Here is a 17,624-nt window from a genome sequence, read left to right on the forward strand (position 1 = left end):
ACACAAACCCTTCATTCATTGAACAAAATGATTTTTATTGAATTCAGAGGATTTACAAGAAATGTACTTTTTTGTCTGCAGTGTTTATTGCACTGAAAAGAGCCCATAAATAACATATCAGGACAATTAATGAACGAAATGGAATTATTGGAAAGGGTAACAATTAAAAATTTTCCCCAAGTGAGGAGCTTTAAGACAAAAGCTCATTAATGAAAATAGTAATCGCTGTTGCATCCCTGATTTTCCCCGTTGGGGTGACACAGTGGGTTAGACAATGCTACTGCCTTGCCACTGGAGCAGGTCAGATTTTGGGAAATGCAGGATCAAAACCACTCTGCTTAGAGATCTTGGTCTTTAGGAAGGTACAAGTGTACCCCCTCTGAGTAATCTGTGTGAAAATGAGGAGTAAATCTGGTACTAATGAGCTAAAGTAAAAAATAAGGCAACTCGGATCCAAAGGATGAAATGAGCTCCTAGTGTGACTCAACAGGCCCAGGGGGGGTTCTGTACATTAAAGCTGTAAACAAAGAGCAGAGCTCTCTCAGGACAGGGATCCCAAATCCCCCGAGGGAAAACACCTTGCATGAGGCATCTGGATTTGGATGTTTGGAAGTCAGGACACGACAGCTGCATCTACTGCCCTTAAAAAAAAAATATATAGCCAGCTTTTAATACTGCAGCTGACTGGTAGGAAAGAGATCAAGGACCAAGGGACCGATGGAACTGCTGGTTTCTCAGGAGATAACAAACTACTCCTGGCACAGGGAAAAAAAAAAAACCAAAAAGATTAACAAACAAATCTCCCCTTTTTTTTTCCTTTTTTCTTTTTATAAACAACACATAATACACGTAGAAAAATACTCAAGAGGATAATAACAAAGGTGCAACGTCAACAAAAATAAGCTGCCTTTTCCAACCAAAAAAAGCACTTTTCCTTTCAGTTAGTGTGTGTGTGTGTGTGTGAGGGGAGCTCAGTAGTTGGCGCTGTGCTGCTGCGCGTACCACTGCTGCCGCTGCTGCCGCTGCTCCAGCTCGGTGAGCAGCGCCTGCCGGAACGCCTCGTACAGCTTCACGATCCGCTCCAGCTCCTTCATGAACAGCAGCTTCAGCATCCCCTGGTACGTGTCCAGGTCGGCCAGCTGGAACAGCTCCCACTTCAGGATGTGGTCGTACCTGTAGGGGAGAGAACAGGGGTTTTCTCTCCAAGATGGGTTTGAGCTCAAAACACAGGGAATGTGTTTGGGAACGAGCTGCAGGAATGTTACAGAAATGGGATAATCTCTCCTGACACACCAAAAAACTCCAGGAACATAGGAGATCCCCTTAAGTAAACAGGATAAACCAGCACAGGAAAACACAGCTGGGAGAGCTGGGAGTGCTCACCTGGAGAGGAGAAGCTCCAGGGAGAGCTCAGAGCCCCTGGCAGGGCCTGAAGAGGCTCCAGGAGAGCTGGAGAGGGACTGGGGACAAGGGATGGAGGGACAGGACACAGGGAATGGCTTCCCACTGCCAGCGGGCAGGGATGGATGGGAGACTGGGAAGGAATTGTTCCCTGGGAAGCTGTGGCTGTCCCTGGATCTCCCTGGAAGTGTCCAAGGCCAGGCTGGGCAGGGCTTGGAGCAGCCTGGGACAGTGGAAGGTGTGACCATGGCAGGGGATGGGATGGATTTAAAGTCTCATACCAAACCATTCTGGGTTTCTATGGAAATGCATTTCTGGAAGCATTGAACAGCAATTCCATTCACAACACACCTGGAATATTTACTGTAAAACATCTGTTAAAATCAGAGTAACCCAGAAAAATGAATTATATCAGCAGCTCAGGTCCCTCCCACAAGATGGGACACTGCTGGCCTTCCCTCACAGTCAGCTGTTCCCAATCCAGCTGGAAGGAATGCTCTTGGCTGCTTAACCTCTCCAATTAACCCCTCTTGGTTAATTAGCAGCAATAATCCACAACAGATATTTAATGCAAACTCTAATGTGGTTCTACTCTCACTGCTGTACCCTCCTTTCCTGCTTTTCCTTCACACAATCCACCCACAATTTGATTTCCTCAGCTTGGAAACTGCTCTGGGTATTCCAGAACAGGAGAAACTTGTGGAATAATGGAGTTATTTGATGCAGCTGAGGCATAGGAGGAGATGGATTCATCTGAGTGGAGGCTGACATATCAGTGAAGTTCTGGAAATAAACCACATTCCCCACTAAAAGGTCACATTCCAGAGGCACCAGAGAAGCACCAGGATGTGCAGGTGACTCCCAAAGATGCTCTGAGGAATTTTAAGAAATTCATTACAACTTACCACAACTTCTATAAATTCCTAAAGAACAGTTTCTGTGTTAAAGTTATCCCTAATCCTGACAGGGCTGCACTGCTAAAATAATTTTATCACACCCCTCGCCCCCCCGCCCCCCCCCCCCCCCCCCTCCACCTTTCCCTCTTTCTCCTTTCCCACTCATCAGGAGCCTCCCCACCCACACAGGAAGGAATTTTTTTTTTTCTATAAACAGAGATTATTTTGGTTAACACATACTGGACTCTCTATCAGGCTTTTTCTAACCCTAATTCTTCTGCTCTAGAGGAATTTGTTAAAAAAAATGTAATATTCCTTATTTTTTCCATAATTATCTACTTCTCTCAACAAAAACAACTGGGCTTTACAGCTAAACTGATTTACAGTGGCAGGGGTAAGTATCAAATCATGACAAAATAAAACCAATGATTTCAGTGCAAAATTGTGCTGATAATTAAAGGTTTAAAAATTTGTCTCAGTCTACTTGATATAAAGAAATGATGAATTGTTTGTTTGTTTCTCAAATTTCAAGAAAATATCCAAAATAATCCACACAACACAGAGGCTGAACTATTTCAAATTACATTGTTTGGATGTAAATAAAAGCTGAAAAGAAAGACCTAAATAAAGGAATGGGTCTGCAGCCAAAACCTGCAAGTATTTGTAGGAAACAAATCCTACAGGCGACAGGAACTAATTGTAGAGCCTCAGTGTACTGGGAGATTTTAGGGCAATTTAAATCTTTATGGGCTGTTGGCAAACCCAGGAGTCACAAGAAGTAATAAAACTCATACAAATTGTAGTTCCTAGGAGCAGGTAATAAAAAAAGAGAATTCTTTTAGTGGCAGTCACTGAACACCACAGCTTGAATTTGCAGTTACAGACTGACCCTGCTGCTGTAAAACTGAGTTTCTCCATATTCTCCTTATGAATAGCACATGATTTAACAATTATTAAACCATTTTTTTGATTTTTATTGCTTTCTATTCAGTGTTACTGTTCTGCAGAGCTGAACCCATTAGAAAATCTCATTTCCTTATGCTGACTCAAACCCTTTTTTGGAGGAGACTCCCTGTTCCTGTAGCAGTTGTTTTTTTTTATTTTGACAAAATGGCTTTTTATTACCCCTTAGTTTTTAATTCAATTTCTTGAACAGAAATAGAGATATAGATATCAGCCAGTATTTGGCCTAAAGGAGCTCCAAAGGAGCTGGAAAGGGACTCTGGACAAGGGATGGAGGGAAGGAAAAGGGGAATGGCTTTAAGCTGGAAAACGGTAAATTTATGTTGGATCTTAGGAAGAAATTGTTCTCTGTGAGGATAGTGAGATCCTGGCACAGGGTGCCCAGAGAAGCTATGGCTGCCCTGGGATCCCTGGAATTGTCCAAGGCCAGGGCTTGGAGCAGCCTGGGATAGTGGAAGGTGTCCCTGCCTGTGGAAGGGGGTAGAAACTGGAAGATTTTTAAGTTTTTTAAGCTCCTTCCAATCCAAACCATTTCATGATTATGTGATTTAAAACTCTTAAAGGTGAAGGAAAAACCGTGCTGTTTAAAGAGAAATAAAAAAGACATGAGGAAGTTCCACCCTAAAAATGTTTCACATATTTTCTGAGCACGTGGTACCACTCTTGTAAATATTCTGAAAGCTAAACACATCCTTCACTCTCTGACAGAGCTTTCTGCCAGCTGTGTGAGCTGCAAGAAGTCATCACTTCAAATCATGCCTGAAAGAAAGCAAACCAATGTGACCAACATCTGCTACAACTCCCTTATGCTGCTAACCTGAGCCCTGATGCAGCTAAAAACCAAACACAGCATGAGCTCTACTGCCAGTCGTGGAAATTCAGGGGTTTTTTTTGTTGTTTTCAATGTGCAAAGAAGCAAAAGCAAAAGCAGAATCTCACTTGACAGGAGCCCTGGCATAGACCTGCAGCCAGTCAGGGATGTCAGCGCTGTGGTAGGGGTTGGCAGGGACCAGCAGAGCCTGGCTCCTCTCCGGGGGCTGCGCCTGGTACGACACGGGGGGCGGCTGATCGTAACGGGGAACGCTGCAAGGGACAGGACAAGGGTCATCTCCAGGCACACTGCAACCATTAATTCATTAATTAATCATTCATTTCTCAACCTTATACAGAGATTCAGCACTGCCAATGCTGGTGGTGCAACCTCACCCACGGATGGGGTGTTGCCTCAGCAGGCTTGCACTGAGCAACGTGCTGCTGCTGTTTTTTTGGTGCAATTCACCTCAGCCCCACTCACCAGAGCACAGCAAAGCACTGGAACTGTTTCTAGAACACTTAAAGAAGTACTGGTTCATATAATCCATCATTTAACATGTTAAAACAGATGTATTCAGAGTTATTACATATAAAGACACCCTCATATATTTATCTTTTGTGTCACAAGCTGAAGAACTTTCTCTCCCTGGGTATTGGCAAAACAGGTGGAGCAGCAGAAATGTACAATTAACAATTATCAGTTGGATTTGGTGTGTATTGACTAATTAACTGTAGATTTGGTGTGTATTAATTTTTATTTCACTCTAAAATTACGAGTAGCTGCAATACCCATTTTCATTCCAGACGAGCCTTAATTCACCTTTCAGACTTCAGAGCATCTCCAGGCACACCAGCTCAAGCTTCCTTTCAGTTTACAGCTCAATTCTGCCCTCAGCAACTCTGCTATTTAACTGACAGCTGCAGTAAACTCTGCTGTTTTACTGACAGCTGCAGAGCTGCTTTGTTTGATTTAGGAGCAACATCCTGCTCCTAAACTTCAGAAGCATGAGACAAAACCCCAACTCCTGCTAAAAATCCTACTGAGAACTGGCAAAGCTGAAAATAAAGCAAAACTGAAAATAAGGGGTTTTTTTGCCTGTTGTGTTTGCTCCTAAGTGGATTAAAGAGGGAGCAGGGGAGGTGGGAGCCGACCTGGGAGCACAGGGGTGTTTGTACTGAGCCCTTTTGTTGATGTGATCCACGTAGTAAACCCCGAATTCCGAGGACTCCACGCGCTCCCAGCCCGGCGGGAGCCCCTCGCGCTCCAGGGGGTGGCTCCAGTGGGTTGTATTGGTGTTGTGGTCGATGTAATATTTCCTTCCTCGGATAGTCCAGTCCACTGACCAGCCAGGAGGAAGAGGTAAATCTTCAGAACTATGATTTGTTAAGTTTCCTAAAGACGTAGCAGCAACTCTCCCAATGCCTAAAAAAAAACAAACAGGGAGATTTGGGGTGGTGGCTTTAGGTAAAGATTCATGGAAAACTGTAATTTCTGTTAATAAATTCTTATGGCTGCTTCAATTATCAACAATAAAAAAAACCTCACAGCTCTCCTTCGAGTTAAAGTCAGAAATTAAAACTCTCCAGAAAATTCACTGAGTCCTAACAAAGCTTTTCAGGTGAAGCAGTCAAGATCAGCAAGAGGAGAAGGTAGAACATGAGAGGAGAGACAAGCAGGGTTGGGGCGCAAGAGCTGATGAAATTCCCACCTTTTCCCTGGAAATAAAACACTTTTGGGATTTATCCAGCACTAAATTTAAGAGACTGCTCCCCAGCACTTCGGAATTTGCGATCTGTTGTAACACACAGAGAGTTTTAACAAACTGGCAGCTGGATGGTGAGAGATGAATACAGGAACAGCTCCTGTCCCATCCCTTCCCAGAGATATTTGGGTGAAATAAAAGCCAATATAGAGCAAATATAGAAAACTCAGAAAAAAACACCCCCCAAGACACCCAACCACAAAAACCCAGTGACATCATCAAGAATTTTGCAGGTTTCTTTCCATCCCTGGGAATTCTCAACCTCCTGGATGTGCTGGGCTAAATTCAATTCTCTTTTAAAATTCATTTTAAGGAGTACCCTCCAATCCCTCACAGTTCTACAGTTAAACACTATCTAGTTCTAATGAAAATTCCAATTATCTTTCCATCCCACAGCCAAATGCATCTGTTCAATCCCATTACCCCCAGAGTTTGTGTGTTACTATTTCCCACAGCCAGGAGAAGGGCATTGGGAGCCACTTCTTCCACTTTTTTTCAAGTCAGAAATCACCCCCACACATTTACTGACAGGAATATAAACCCCCTCCTCCTTTTTTTCAGGAATAAAATTTTTGTGTGGTTGTTTTTGAGAGAAGGGAAAGGCAATGCATCTCTCCTCTGAAATCTGGGTGAGCTACATCCTAACAAAACATAATAATAATTGAAAATAAAGTTACAGGAATGCTCCAAACCAAATGGATAAATAAATTAAAAAAAAAAATAACCCTCCCTCACAAACATCCTCCTGAGTACTGATGTTTAAAACTTTGTGCTCATCCATTAATCTTTCTCCAGCCTTGTCATGTTTTGAACTGTCTGGCCTTAAAGGATTTCCTCATGTGTCAGTACTTACCTATTTGTCGGCATTTTAAAGGGAAGCTGATGGCTGTGTCCGTCTTTAATTGAGATTGAACAACCTAGACTTTAATTCCAGAGAAAAGAAACATCCTGGAGGCTTCCTGATTTTTGGGAGGGCTGGGGGAGCAAAGCTGGTTCAGCCTCTCATGCCAGAGACAAAATAGAAACATTTCAGCTTCTTGAAAATGCTGTGCTTGGGCTAAACAACTCCAGGACTTGCCCCAGTTAACTGAACCTCGGGGATGTTGTAAACAGTGACTGTTCAATCACCACTACCAGCAGATCTGAACACACAAACTTGACTAGGGAGGGAAAAAAAAATCAGTATTTTTCTGTTTATTGTTAAAACCTGCACATTCCTGTATTTTTCTTACAGTTCTTCCTCTTTAAATTCTGGCTTCAAATCCACAGATATTTATTTTTACTAAAGTTTAATGCTTCTCAACATTTGGAAGATGTGCCATCCTCTGCACTGAAGTTCTCCTGACAAATGGATTCTCCCAGGGCCACCTGATTTTTAATTTTCAAGATGCAAAGAACAACAAAAAAACCCCACCAGATCAAAAATATTTTATCCATTCCTTGTGCCATTTTGATTTCATATATGAAGCAGCAGAGTCAAACCATTAAATAAACTTGTACAGATGTAGAAATTACCAGTTTTGAGCAATATTCCATGGGCATGAAATCAAAAGCCAGATTTATAAGCTCATGGTAGTAACTATCATTTTTTCCCCTTGTATCACAGATTATATTAGAATATTCTCTGTGCTGGAAGTTTTAAGATGTTGATGTTTATAGAGTGTTAAAGCCATCAACCACTGTGGCATGAAAATCAATAATCAGTACAATTTGGACTTTTTTTCTTCCCTATAAAATTATTTTTCAGAGATGAAAAGAAATTGTCTGTTGGTTTTCCTGATAAACCTCAGATGTTCCTTTATGGGAGGATGGATACACACATAAGAAAAAAAAGCTCTTCCTATAGTTTTGAACAGTAAGAGAAGAAGAAAATTAACTTATATATATATATATATACCCCTGTAACTTCAAGAATAAGACTAAACAATACTTGGAAGAGTAAATTCCTCTGTGATCTTTTCCAAAGTATAACCCAAAGAAGAAAATTCCAAGACAGCCTAAATTCATGGACTTGCCTTTTCCATGGCCAAATGTCAGGAATGACATTTTCTGTTTAAATTCCAGGTAAACTCTGAGCCCTAAAACATTTTCACAACAGGGATATTCCCTGGATTAGGGGCTGGATTTATGACTCTCAAATAGAGAAGCTGACCAGTTTTTATAACAAACATCTGGTGTAAAAGCTGGCATTTTCCTGGGATGGAGGATGTAATCCCTAAAACAAGATAAATTGAACCTGTTCACTGGACCTCTCAGGGTTTTCTTGCTCACACACTCTTTTAGCTGTAACAAGATAAAAATTCTCCTTCTTTCTGCTTTCCCAAAAAATAGAATTGTTTAAATAATCCCCTTTTTCCAAATGTCTCCTTTCCCCTGCTTAGGGATGGGCACTCTCTGGAGTGGCACTTTTAAACCTCAAGGATGGTCAACAATTATTTTAAATTTATGCATTTGTAAAATCTTTTCAAAGAGTCTCTTTTGAGCTTGTCAAGCCCCCTCTGATAATTCTGTTTATAATGCTATAACATAATACTCATAATAAATATAATAAATGAAATTAGAATAGAATAGAATAGAATAGAATAGAATAAGAAATAGAAATATAATATATAATGGGGTATTTTTTAGTTCAGCTGTGGCTTTTAAGGAATATGAATATTGAAATTGAGGCTTTAACTTTCCTTCCATTTCTAAAATATAGGATCTTCAATTTAAGGTCTTGATTTACCAATTTGAACTCAGAGCAGCACATTCCAGTGCACTTTATCACTGCAAAAAGTTCCTTCTCTTAAAAATCTTAATAAAGTCACGAGTGTGAACAATCTGTGGTGTGTTCTTCACTCAAGAAGTTGTGTTTAGGAAGGAACAAAGGAACTGGAAATTATGTCAGTGCTTTCCCAACTCAGTAAAAGGGTTTTTTCCTGCCTGGAAAGGAGTCCAAGCCCTTTGGAGCAAAGATTTCCAGGCCAGGTAGGAAGGGCAGCAGAGAAATCCCATCACCAGCATAAAGGGAAAGAGCAAAACCAGAGGAGAAAAGTCCCACTTGGGTAGAAAATGCAGAGAAATTTCAGAGCCCAGGAACTCCCCACAAGTGACTTCACCTAAATTTCCAAGTGTTGAAGAACAATCTCACAAAACAATATTTGCCTTTAATTAGCCCAATTGTTCCGAGTGCCTTTTTTCAGGATGCCAAAATCCTCTCCCTTCCCCTCATCAGAGCAGGGGTGAAGAGCAGGAAGAGAAGACGAACAAACTGTTTAATTTTCAAAGAGTAAATCAGAACAAACTAACAAAAAATTGCAACAATTCTCCTGTTTAGCCAGGTCTGCAAGTCCCAGGCCTTCCTAACCCACTCCAAAGCATCTGAAGGAACTTCCTGAGCACAAGCACCTCTTTTGTTGGTGGGAATGGGGCGTTCCAAGCAAACACAAATTCACAAATAGGAAATGACAGGAAGAACTCTGAAAGGGTCAAGGATTATGCTGCAAAATTCCTGCAAAATCAGCACAAAAGAAGAAAAGGGCAGGAACTGCCATTTGGTTAAAAATGAGAGAAGTGTGCACACAAAGAAATAAAAATATGGCTATTTTGGCTCTAAATAGGTTTCATATAATAATTCGTATTTAATTTGCTCTAACATTAAACAAGTTAGCAAATTTTCAGGGGTACAGCTTAACAGATGAACCAAAAGCACACTGGATTCTCTGTTAAATTGTTTTGGGTGGTTTTTTTTTCTCTCCTGTGACATCCCAGTAACCTCCTGATAAATCCACCACCAGCAAGTGCCTTTTACAGTGTTGATTTCAAGCTCAGCAATGTTCATAGACACAGAAGAATGGTTCAGCTTACCCGCTCACACAGGTACAAATAACTCTGAGGTCTTGGTTACAAGTTAGTTCCAATCTACACTGAAGGTATAACTTCAACCACAGACCTCCCCTAGAGGGGAAAACTTTAACCTAGAAGAGAGGAAAGAGATGGCGAGGAAAGACAGGTAAAGTCTCTTAGAATTAAAAGTTTGAAAAGGAACACTAATAATAATAATAATAATAATAATTAAAATTTAAAATAAAAATGAATAAATGCCACAGAGGTAGCTAAACGTACAAAATTAGGAGGTATGTCAACAGAAAATAGTGGTCAGGAAAATGAGCAGCACTGAGTTGCTAATTAGAAACAAACTGAATGAAAATATGGAAAGGAGGAGACGGTAGAAGTTAATGACAATGAGAGAGAAAACATGACTGGAAGGAGAAATGCCCATGGAAGGAAGGACATGGCAAAGCTGAGACAACAACTGCTGGAAAACCACAGGGCTGCCCTAAAGACTTGGCTGAACACTTGGAAGTCTTGATAAGAACAGGTTTGCAACTTCTCTCCAAATTACAAAGAGGAGAATCTCGGTTTTGAATGAAAGATGAAATTCACACAGGCACCTCTTCACTTCCAGACTGCTCCCAAAAATCATCTCAGTGAGACCACCATGAAAACATCACCACAGCAGGAACACCTCGTGTTCACCAGGCAATATTTCCTCAAATGCACCCAAATCACACCAGAACTGCCCAAGGGGACCTTTGGAGGGAAAGGGGAGAAGGCATCATTTACAAACTCCGGCTAAAATCCCAGACTTTTCATTTGGAACTGCAGGCATCAGGCAATTCTGCCATCTTAGTGAAGAGAAGCAACAATGCAGATGAGTAAAGAAAAGTAATTTAGACAGTGAAAGCAACGGGCTCTGGAAATGGAAGGAAAAGAAACAAGGAATTACAGAGAGATTTGGATAACTCAAGGAAAACACTGAAGGTGGGAAGGCAATGGATGGTTCAAATAAAAAGCAGCTTAATGGGGAAGATGAAGGAAGTAACAAAATCTAAAATTTTCTTATTTGAGGCCACATATTTCTTTAAGAAAAAGGAAAAGAAGACTTTAAGTGCTCATATGAAGATGAAAATAAATGGAGGAAAGGGAAAACTGGCAATTGAAAGGCTCACCTTTGTCTCTTCCTATGAGTGCATGACATTAAATACTCACCCATCACAAAACCCTGTGCAGAATTTGTTCAAAATATGAAATGTTGAAGCATGAGAGTGAATGACCAAACCAAGCAACCAGGAGCAGCTCCTTTATAATTTCCAGGGCTAAGGGGGCACAGGTCAACAAACAGCAGGGCAAAAAAAATCTACTTAGGAAGATGCTGCTACAATTTATTACAAAATATGGCTGTGGAGCTCCTTTTAAAAATTTGATTTATGAAACTCCACTTCCAAGCCAGAGCTCCATTTCTGGGAATCTCCTCAGCAGATACAGCTACAGTTTAATTCTCAAGGTTAAAGTGATGGATTGCTTTGTGAAATCCTCCCCTCCTGCCTCTCCTCCCTAAAATATCCCTGCACACACTCCCAGTGCTTGTTACCTGGACCATTTAAATGTTTAATGACTGTTGGATGAGCAAGAATTGGCAGAGATGCAGTTTGCACACAAAATCCAGGTAGATCAGATACATTAACATTTAGAAAAATAAAGGAGGATTGAAGTAGCAGGCCTTAAACCTCCAGTATTCCAGAATTTCCTGGCTGCCATTTCCATTTTTCATGGAAGTGGTGAAGAAAACACAAAGCACTGATAGGTTCTAATCCCACACATGAGGTCAGCAGCATTAAAAGCTGCTGTTCTTCCTGGCAGATTTCTGTTTTTAGACAGGAGACTTATTTTATTAGACACTAATTACTATTTTCTTTACAGAATACAAGTGACAAGATGTTTCGTATTGAAGGTACATTATTTACAGGTTAGAAATGTTTGTTTCAAACTCCTCCTTGGAAAAAGCTTTTGTAATATCAAATACAGAGTCAAATATTGCAGAAAAGTAATTCTGAAAAAAAAAAAGAAAAAAAAGATTCTTCTTTCTTATGCTGTTTTGTTTTAGCAAACAAAGGCAAGTTTCAGAGAAACTAAGGGGGGAACAGGCATATTTACCAACAATTTTAAAGCTAAAAGAAAGGAGTCAAGGATTAGGAAGTAAATTTTAACACTAATTAGATGCCCATTTGCTAATTACACAAAGCAGTCATTCCTCCCATTGACTATTTATAAGGAATTATTTTAATTATTGAGGTCAAACAATGAAATGAAATAATAAGATGATAATTTAAATTTAATGATAATAGCAATAATAATGCTGCTGCAATGTTGTAATTTGGAGCTGTTGGTTATTCTCTACATCATGAAAATAATGTCCCTCAATGAATAAAATTCCTTGCTAGCCAGCAACTGATGTGTACATAATTATAAATAATGTGTCAGTTGCTTCATCTCTCTCAGTTTCACATGATGTTCTAAGGACAATATATTGTACATATGTACAATACAGATGTACATATGCCTGGCATTAAAAACCCCAAAACTTGCATGATCTTACTCCATTTATTTAAGAAAACAATCCTGGTTGAAGTCTGTTTTTCCTTTCTGGATATGGGTGAATAAATAAAAACAAAAAATCAATTCTAATTCCCCAGAAAAGGCCACGAAAAAGCAGCTCAGTCCTACACACCTCTAACACAACCCATCATCCAGCCACATCTCTCGCACCCAAATTTGCACAAAAATCCTATTTTTGAACAAAACCAAGGACGAATCCTTACCTGAAGCGTGCCTGCCATGATTGTGGGACATCCTCTGGAAAAGGTCACTGTTGTGTTCATAATACCTGTAGTCGTCGTGCAGGCGCTCGTTCAGCTGCCGTCTCCTCTGGGCGTCGTAGAAATGCTCGTAGTAATAGCCCCGGGCCCCGGCGTCGCCGTTCTCCAGCCCGGGGCCGCCTTCCGACAGGAAGGACTGAGAGGAGGAGCCGTATTCCCTCGGCACCTCGGCCAAACTCCTGGCCAGGTAGGAAGGGGCGGACAGTCTGTTGCTTTCTCGCCTCATTATCTCGTGAGGAGGCCTCTGCACCGGAGTTCGGAGGAAGCTCTGGTTCCTGGAAACGATCCCATCGCCGCCGGGGGCGTAGGCAGAGGCGGCCGAGTCGGGAGGGCACAGATCGGTTCGTCTCGGAATGGTCGGACCGTGGCGGATGAAGGAAGGCATCAGATCTGAGAGAGAGCACGGAGGAGAGGTGAGAACCCGGTCATTTAGGCACTAAAACTGAGGATTTCACCCGCTTAAGACACCTCTGACTCCTGTGCAAATGTGCTGGTAACGCTGCGGAGCGTCCCCGTGCAGCGGAAACCAGCAAGCCTCGCTGGTGTCAGCACACAGCGGTTCTGCCAACAAACCAACCCCAAACCCATCAAAAAAACCACATAAGAAAAAAAGAAACCCAAACCACCCACACTGTGCTGTGGCTGCGTCAGGCAGGGTTCGTATCTCTCTATGAAGAGGGTCAAGAAAATCTACATATCCTGGTTACCACTTCTTTGGGAACGCTCTCCTTACAAACTGGGAATGACAAGATGTTAATGCCCACAGGAATCCAAGATATAAAGAGAATTCACACTGCCTCCACTGTCCCAAAGTCACAGAGTTCAGCCAGAAAAACGCTGTAACTCCATACACGTTAAATTCTCAAATTATCATGGAGATATTTCCCTTTCTCCTTTAGAATTTCACTGCCTCTCTCCAGTAAGCGAAATATTCCTCCTCTCCCTACTTTTACTTTCAAAATCATACAAGTAAGTAGTTTTCCTCCAGGTAAATCAATACAGACGATAACCTTCATTTGGAATGAGGTTATTGCTATTATTAATTCCTTTTTATTAATAAACCCTTACAACTCACAGTTAAAATCTGGTGCACCCCAGAAGGTGTCAGCCATAAATTTATTTATTTATTTATTTAGCAAACAAACCCATTTCAGTCTCGGCTTGTCTTCAAAGACCAACAAACCCAAACCTAAGCGCATTTTCGGTGTCCCTTTGTGGTGCTGTGTCCAGCCCTAGGAGCCCAGGGCTGTGGCATCAATGCCGCGCATCGCAGGTGACCTCACCAGGCTGAGTCATGGGTAGGACCTGGAGCATTCGCTTCCGCAGGGATTTTATGCAACTGCCTGGCGGGACAGTTATCTCATTCCACAGCGCCCAGATCGGGAAAACAGCCGCTCTGGAAAGAGCGGGCTCACAGATTCACTGAAGGCAGAAGGGTTCGGGTTGGAAGGGGCCTCGAAGCTCATCCACCCTCCACTATCCCAGGCTGCTCCAAGCCCCAGCCAACCTCACCTTGCGATCTCTGCGGTTCATTTAAAAACAATGGAGACTGCCCGAACCCCGGCCTGCTGAAACTGAGGAACCGGGGACCGCGAAAACATAAAAACCACAAAACCCATCATGTCCGGGCACGCTGACCAAGGCGTGCACGGCTCGCTTTGAAACTCGGGCTTCCTTTGAGTTTTAACTTCCCTCCGTCATCTTCCAGGGCTCATAACAGGATTAAACACACATTTACAGGGAGAAATAAGCCCTACGTACACGCAGAGGGATGACACCCCCTCACACCCCTCATCCCGCCAAGGCCGCGCAGCTCCAGGGCCCGCCGGAGCCGCACTGGCCGCACACAAAGGCCTCGGGATCGGCGCCCCGGAGCCCCGCGCCGGCGCCCCCCGGCGCCCCCGACACTCACTCCGCAGCAGCGGGCTCGTCTCCTTCTTCACGTACTTCCCCTGCACCTCGCCCGGCTTGGAAAGCTCCGTCCTCGTCTTCTTCCGCGACAGCATCCCACCTCCCGGCCCGCTGCCACCGCCCGCATGCCCGGCACCGCTCCCCGCTCCGCAGGGCGGGGGGGGGTCCGGCCGCCCCCGGGGGCCGGGCCGGGACCAGGAGCGGGGTTGGGATCGGGATCGGGCCGGGCCGGGGGTCGCTGAGGGGACGCGGCGGGCGCGCGGGGCGTTGTGGGAAGGCGGCGGCCGCCGCCCTCCGGGCCGGCCGCGGGGCAGCGCAGGGGAGGGGGCGCGCCCACAGCGCCCCCGCGCGGCGGGGAGGGCGCGGCCCCTCACGGAGCGGCGGGAAACCGGCGGAACGGAGAGCGCAGAACGACAGAAATCCCGGGGTGACACAAATGCCGGGATGACAGAGAGCCTGGAATGACAGAAAGCGCAGAGGAACAAAAATGCCGGAATGACAAAAAGCCCAGAGGAACAGAAATCCCGGAATGACAAAAAGCCCAGAATAACAGAACTCCTGGAATGACAAAAAGCCCAAAATGACAGAGTGACAGAATCACAGAATCCTTGAGGTTGGACAAGACCTCCAAGATCAGGAGTCCCAGCTGTGCCCCATCCCCAGCTCGTCACCCAGCCCAGAGCACTCAGTGCCACCTCCCGGCCTTCCTGGACACCTCCAGGGATGGGCAATCCAAGCCTCCCTGGGCAGCCCCTGCCAATACCTGACAACGCTTTCCCTGAGGAAATTTTTCTCTATATCGCATTTAAACCTCCCCTAGCACAGCTTGAGGCTGCTTATTCTTGTCCTGTTCCCTGGGAGCATAGCCCGACCCCCCCGGCTGTCCCCTCCTGTCAGGGATTTGTGCAGAGCCACGAGGTCCCCCCTGAGCCTCCTTTTCTCCAGGCTCAGCCCCTTTCCCAGCTCCCTCAGCCTCTCCTGGTGCTCCAGACCCTTCCCCAGCTCTGTTCCCTTCCCTGGACACGCTCCAGCCTCTCAGTCTTGTGAGCGGCCCAGAACTGGACACAGCAGTGCCTGAGCAGGGAGCATGGACCAGGAACCCACTGTGGTCCCCTCCAGCCTTTCCTATTCCAGGAAAGGCTTCCAACAAGCACTCGATATTTCTCCTACAAAGGTGAGGAGTAGGGATGCAACTTCAGTTGAAAATAAACCAAGGTGTGTTCGCTACCTGTCAGTTTATTTGCACTTCAATTGCACACTTTTATAATGGCAGACACTACTTTCTCACGGCTGTCAAGACATCCTTTTTATTATTGTATATGCCTTTGATAAATGTGCAGATACTACTTGAAGCATTTACAACATTCACAGGAAGAGAATATCCCTGGAAATGTCCAAGGTCGGTTGGACATTAGGACTTGGAACAACCTGGGATAGTGGAAGGTGTCCCTGCCCATGGCGGGGGTGGGACTGGATGGCCTTTAGCTCCCTCCCAACCCAAATTATTCTATGATTTTCATGTTGGATAAAACCCAAAAGACACAAGTATGCACCATACATTAATGTATTTTTAATGCTCATTATAAATAATGTGTCAGTTGCTTCATCTCTTAGTTTTACATGATATTCTAAGGACAATATATTACATCAGAACAAAACAAACTCAACAGAAAAAAAATACACATTTGTTTTTCTTTATACAGAAGTTGTTTGTCATGAAATGACACTGAACAGGAGACTGAACAGGTAAATGATGGAAAACCTGAGTGACAGGGATGGCATTTGCTGGAGTTAAACAAAAGAATTTTACTCTTGATCAATCCAGACCATCCCCCCCGCTGTACCTAACACATAATCTGGCTAAAATCAAATATGTTACAATCCTTTTTCTTTCCCCAGTTAGAATTCAAATAACTCAATTTTTCTTGTGTTTGAAGTACTACTTGGGGCACGTGCTCCAATATAGACTTCTAAATCATTCTAAACTGACAAGCAGCACTTCAACTGCGTGAATTTTGTCCACCTGTATTTAACTTGGGGTCTGTCCCCTTCCAAAACCCCCAACCTGAAATGTCTATGTGCCTTTATTTTCACAGTGATTCTTAAAGTAAGAGTTGAAAACATTTAAAACACCTTCTGGTAATGAAGTAGTTCCTATCTGACATGGCAGGACCTGTTGCAAGAACAAGGCCTAAAAGTTCAGTGATTTTTGACTGCAACAATAACATTAAATACTTTGGTTTTTGCCTATTCTGCATAGGAGACACATTCATGCACAAAACACTCCTAAATGCTTAATAAATTACGTTGTTTCTATGCTTATTTTCAGTAGCCTGGACTTTGTAAAACAGCTGCTTCTCTTCTGAGCTGACACAATGGATTAAGGAGCAGCGTGACAGAAGTCTGGAAGCAGCTCTGCCTTTCTCTGGGATCCCTCTCTTTGGGAAGGGATTGTCCTGAATTGTCCTGTGGCAACTGAGCCAGTACAGTACAGGAAAGCAAAAGGCACTTCTGAGAATTCATTCACACAAATCTTCCAGTGAATTTGGGAGTTTTGCCTCAAAACTATTCACCAACAAGACTTTTTCCTCCTCCTCCTCTCTCCTGCAGTTGAGTTTTTCTTGGAAGTTTAGTGAAAGAGAAGTACAGCAAAGTAGAATAGGGGAGAAAGGGAAAAGCCAAAAGTCCCTTTTCCCTATTTCTGCTTCTCCCTTTTTGGTGCTGTGCTCTAGCCGTGTCTATGTTTGGTTTATAAAAGCCTGGTAACTACCAGGAGATTAAAAGAATTAGTTAAGCAGTCCAGCTTTTAAATTGAGCAACATGAAAGTAATTGCACAATGATTTAAGTGAAATATTCATTCCTTCCTTTTAGACTTTGGTCACAGACACAAGTAAATCAAGGTCAAGGTATGAAGTAGTCTCATAATCTACTGGACAATAATATTTTTTTCCAAATACAGCTCTGAACCTCATTTCTTTTGTTTCCTGGAATTATTATGGAGCTTTGCTAATTTCCACAGCACGGGTTTAGGGTGTGCTCAGTTTCCACTTTGCCAACACACAGCCCTGGTACCCACACAGTGGTTATAACGCAGAGCACTTGGTGATGAATAGTAAAAGTGGCAAGAAATCACTACTTCAGCTTTTTAAACCCTCAGATTTCTATCAATTCAAGA

At 43.3% G+C, this 17,624-nt stretch overlaps 1 protein-coding gene across 1 annotated transcript; it reads right to left on the bottom strand.

Moving 5' to 3' along the window:
* Positions 1-14: 14 nt before the first annotated feature.
* On the bottom strand, positions 15-14,718 carry SAV1 (salvador family WW domain containing protein 1). The gene is made up of 5 exons (XM_066321493.1): positions 14,450-14,718; positions 12,481-12,927; positions 5,226-5,496; positions 4,200-4,343; positions 15-1,173 (listed from the first exon to the last, which is right to left on the bottom strand). The coding sequence occupies exons 1-5, from the start codon at positions 14,541-14,543 to the stop codon at positions 972-974; spliced, it is 1,158 nt and encodes a 385-aa protein (XP_066177590.1). The 5' UTR covers positions 14,544-14,718; the 3' UTR covers positions 15-971.
* Between the last annotated feature and the right edge of the window lie 2,906 nt (positions 14,719-17,624).

The sequence above is a fragment of the Sylvia atricapilla genome, chromosome 6 (assembly GCF_009819655.1).
Source record: "Sylvia atricapilla isolate bSylAtr1 chromosome 6, bSylAtr1.pri, whole genome shotgun sequence".
NCBI lineage: Eukaryota > Metazoa > Chordata > Aves > Passeriformes > Sylviidae > Sylvia > Sylvia atricapilla.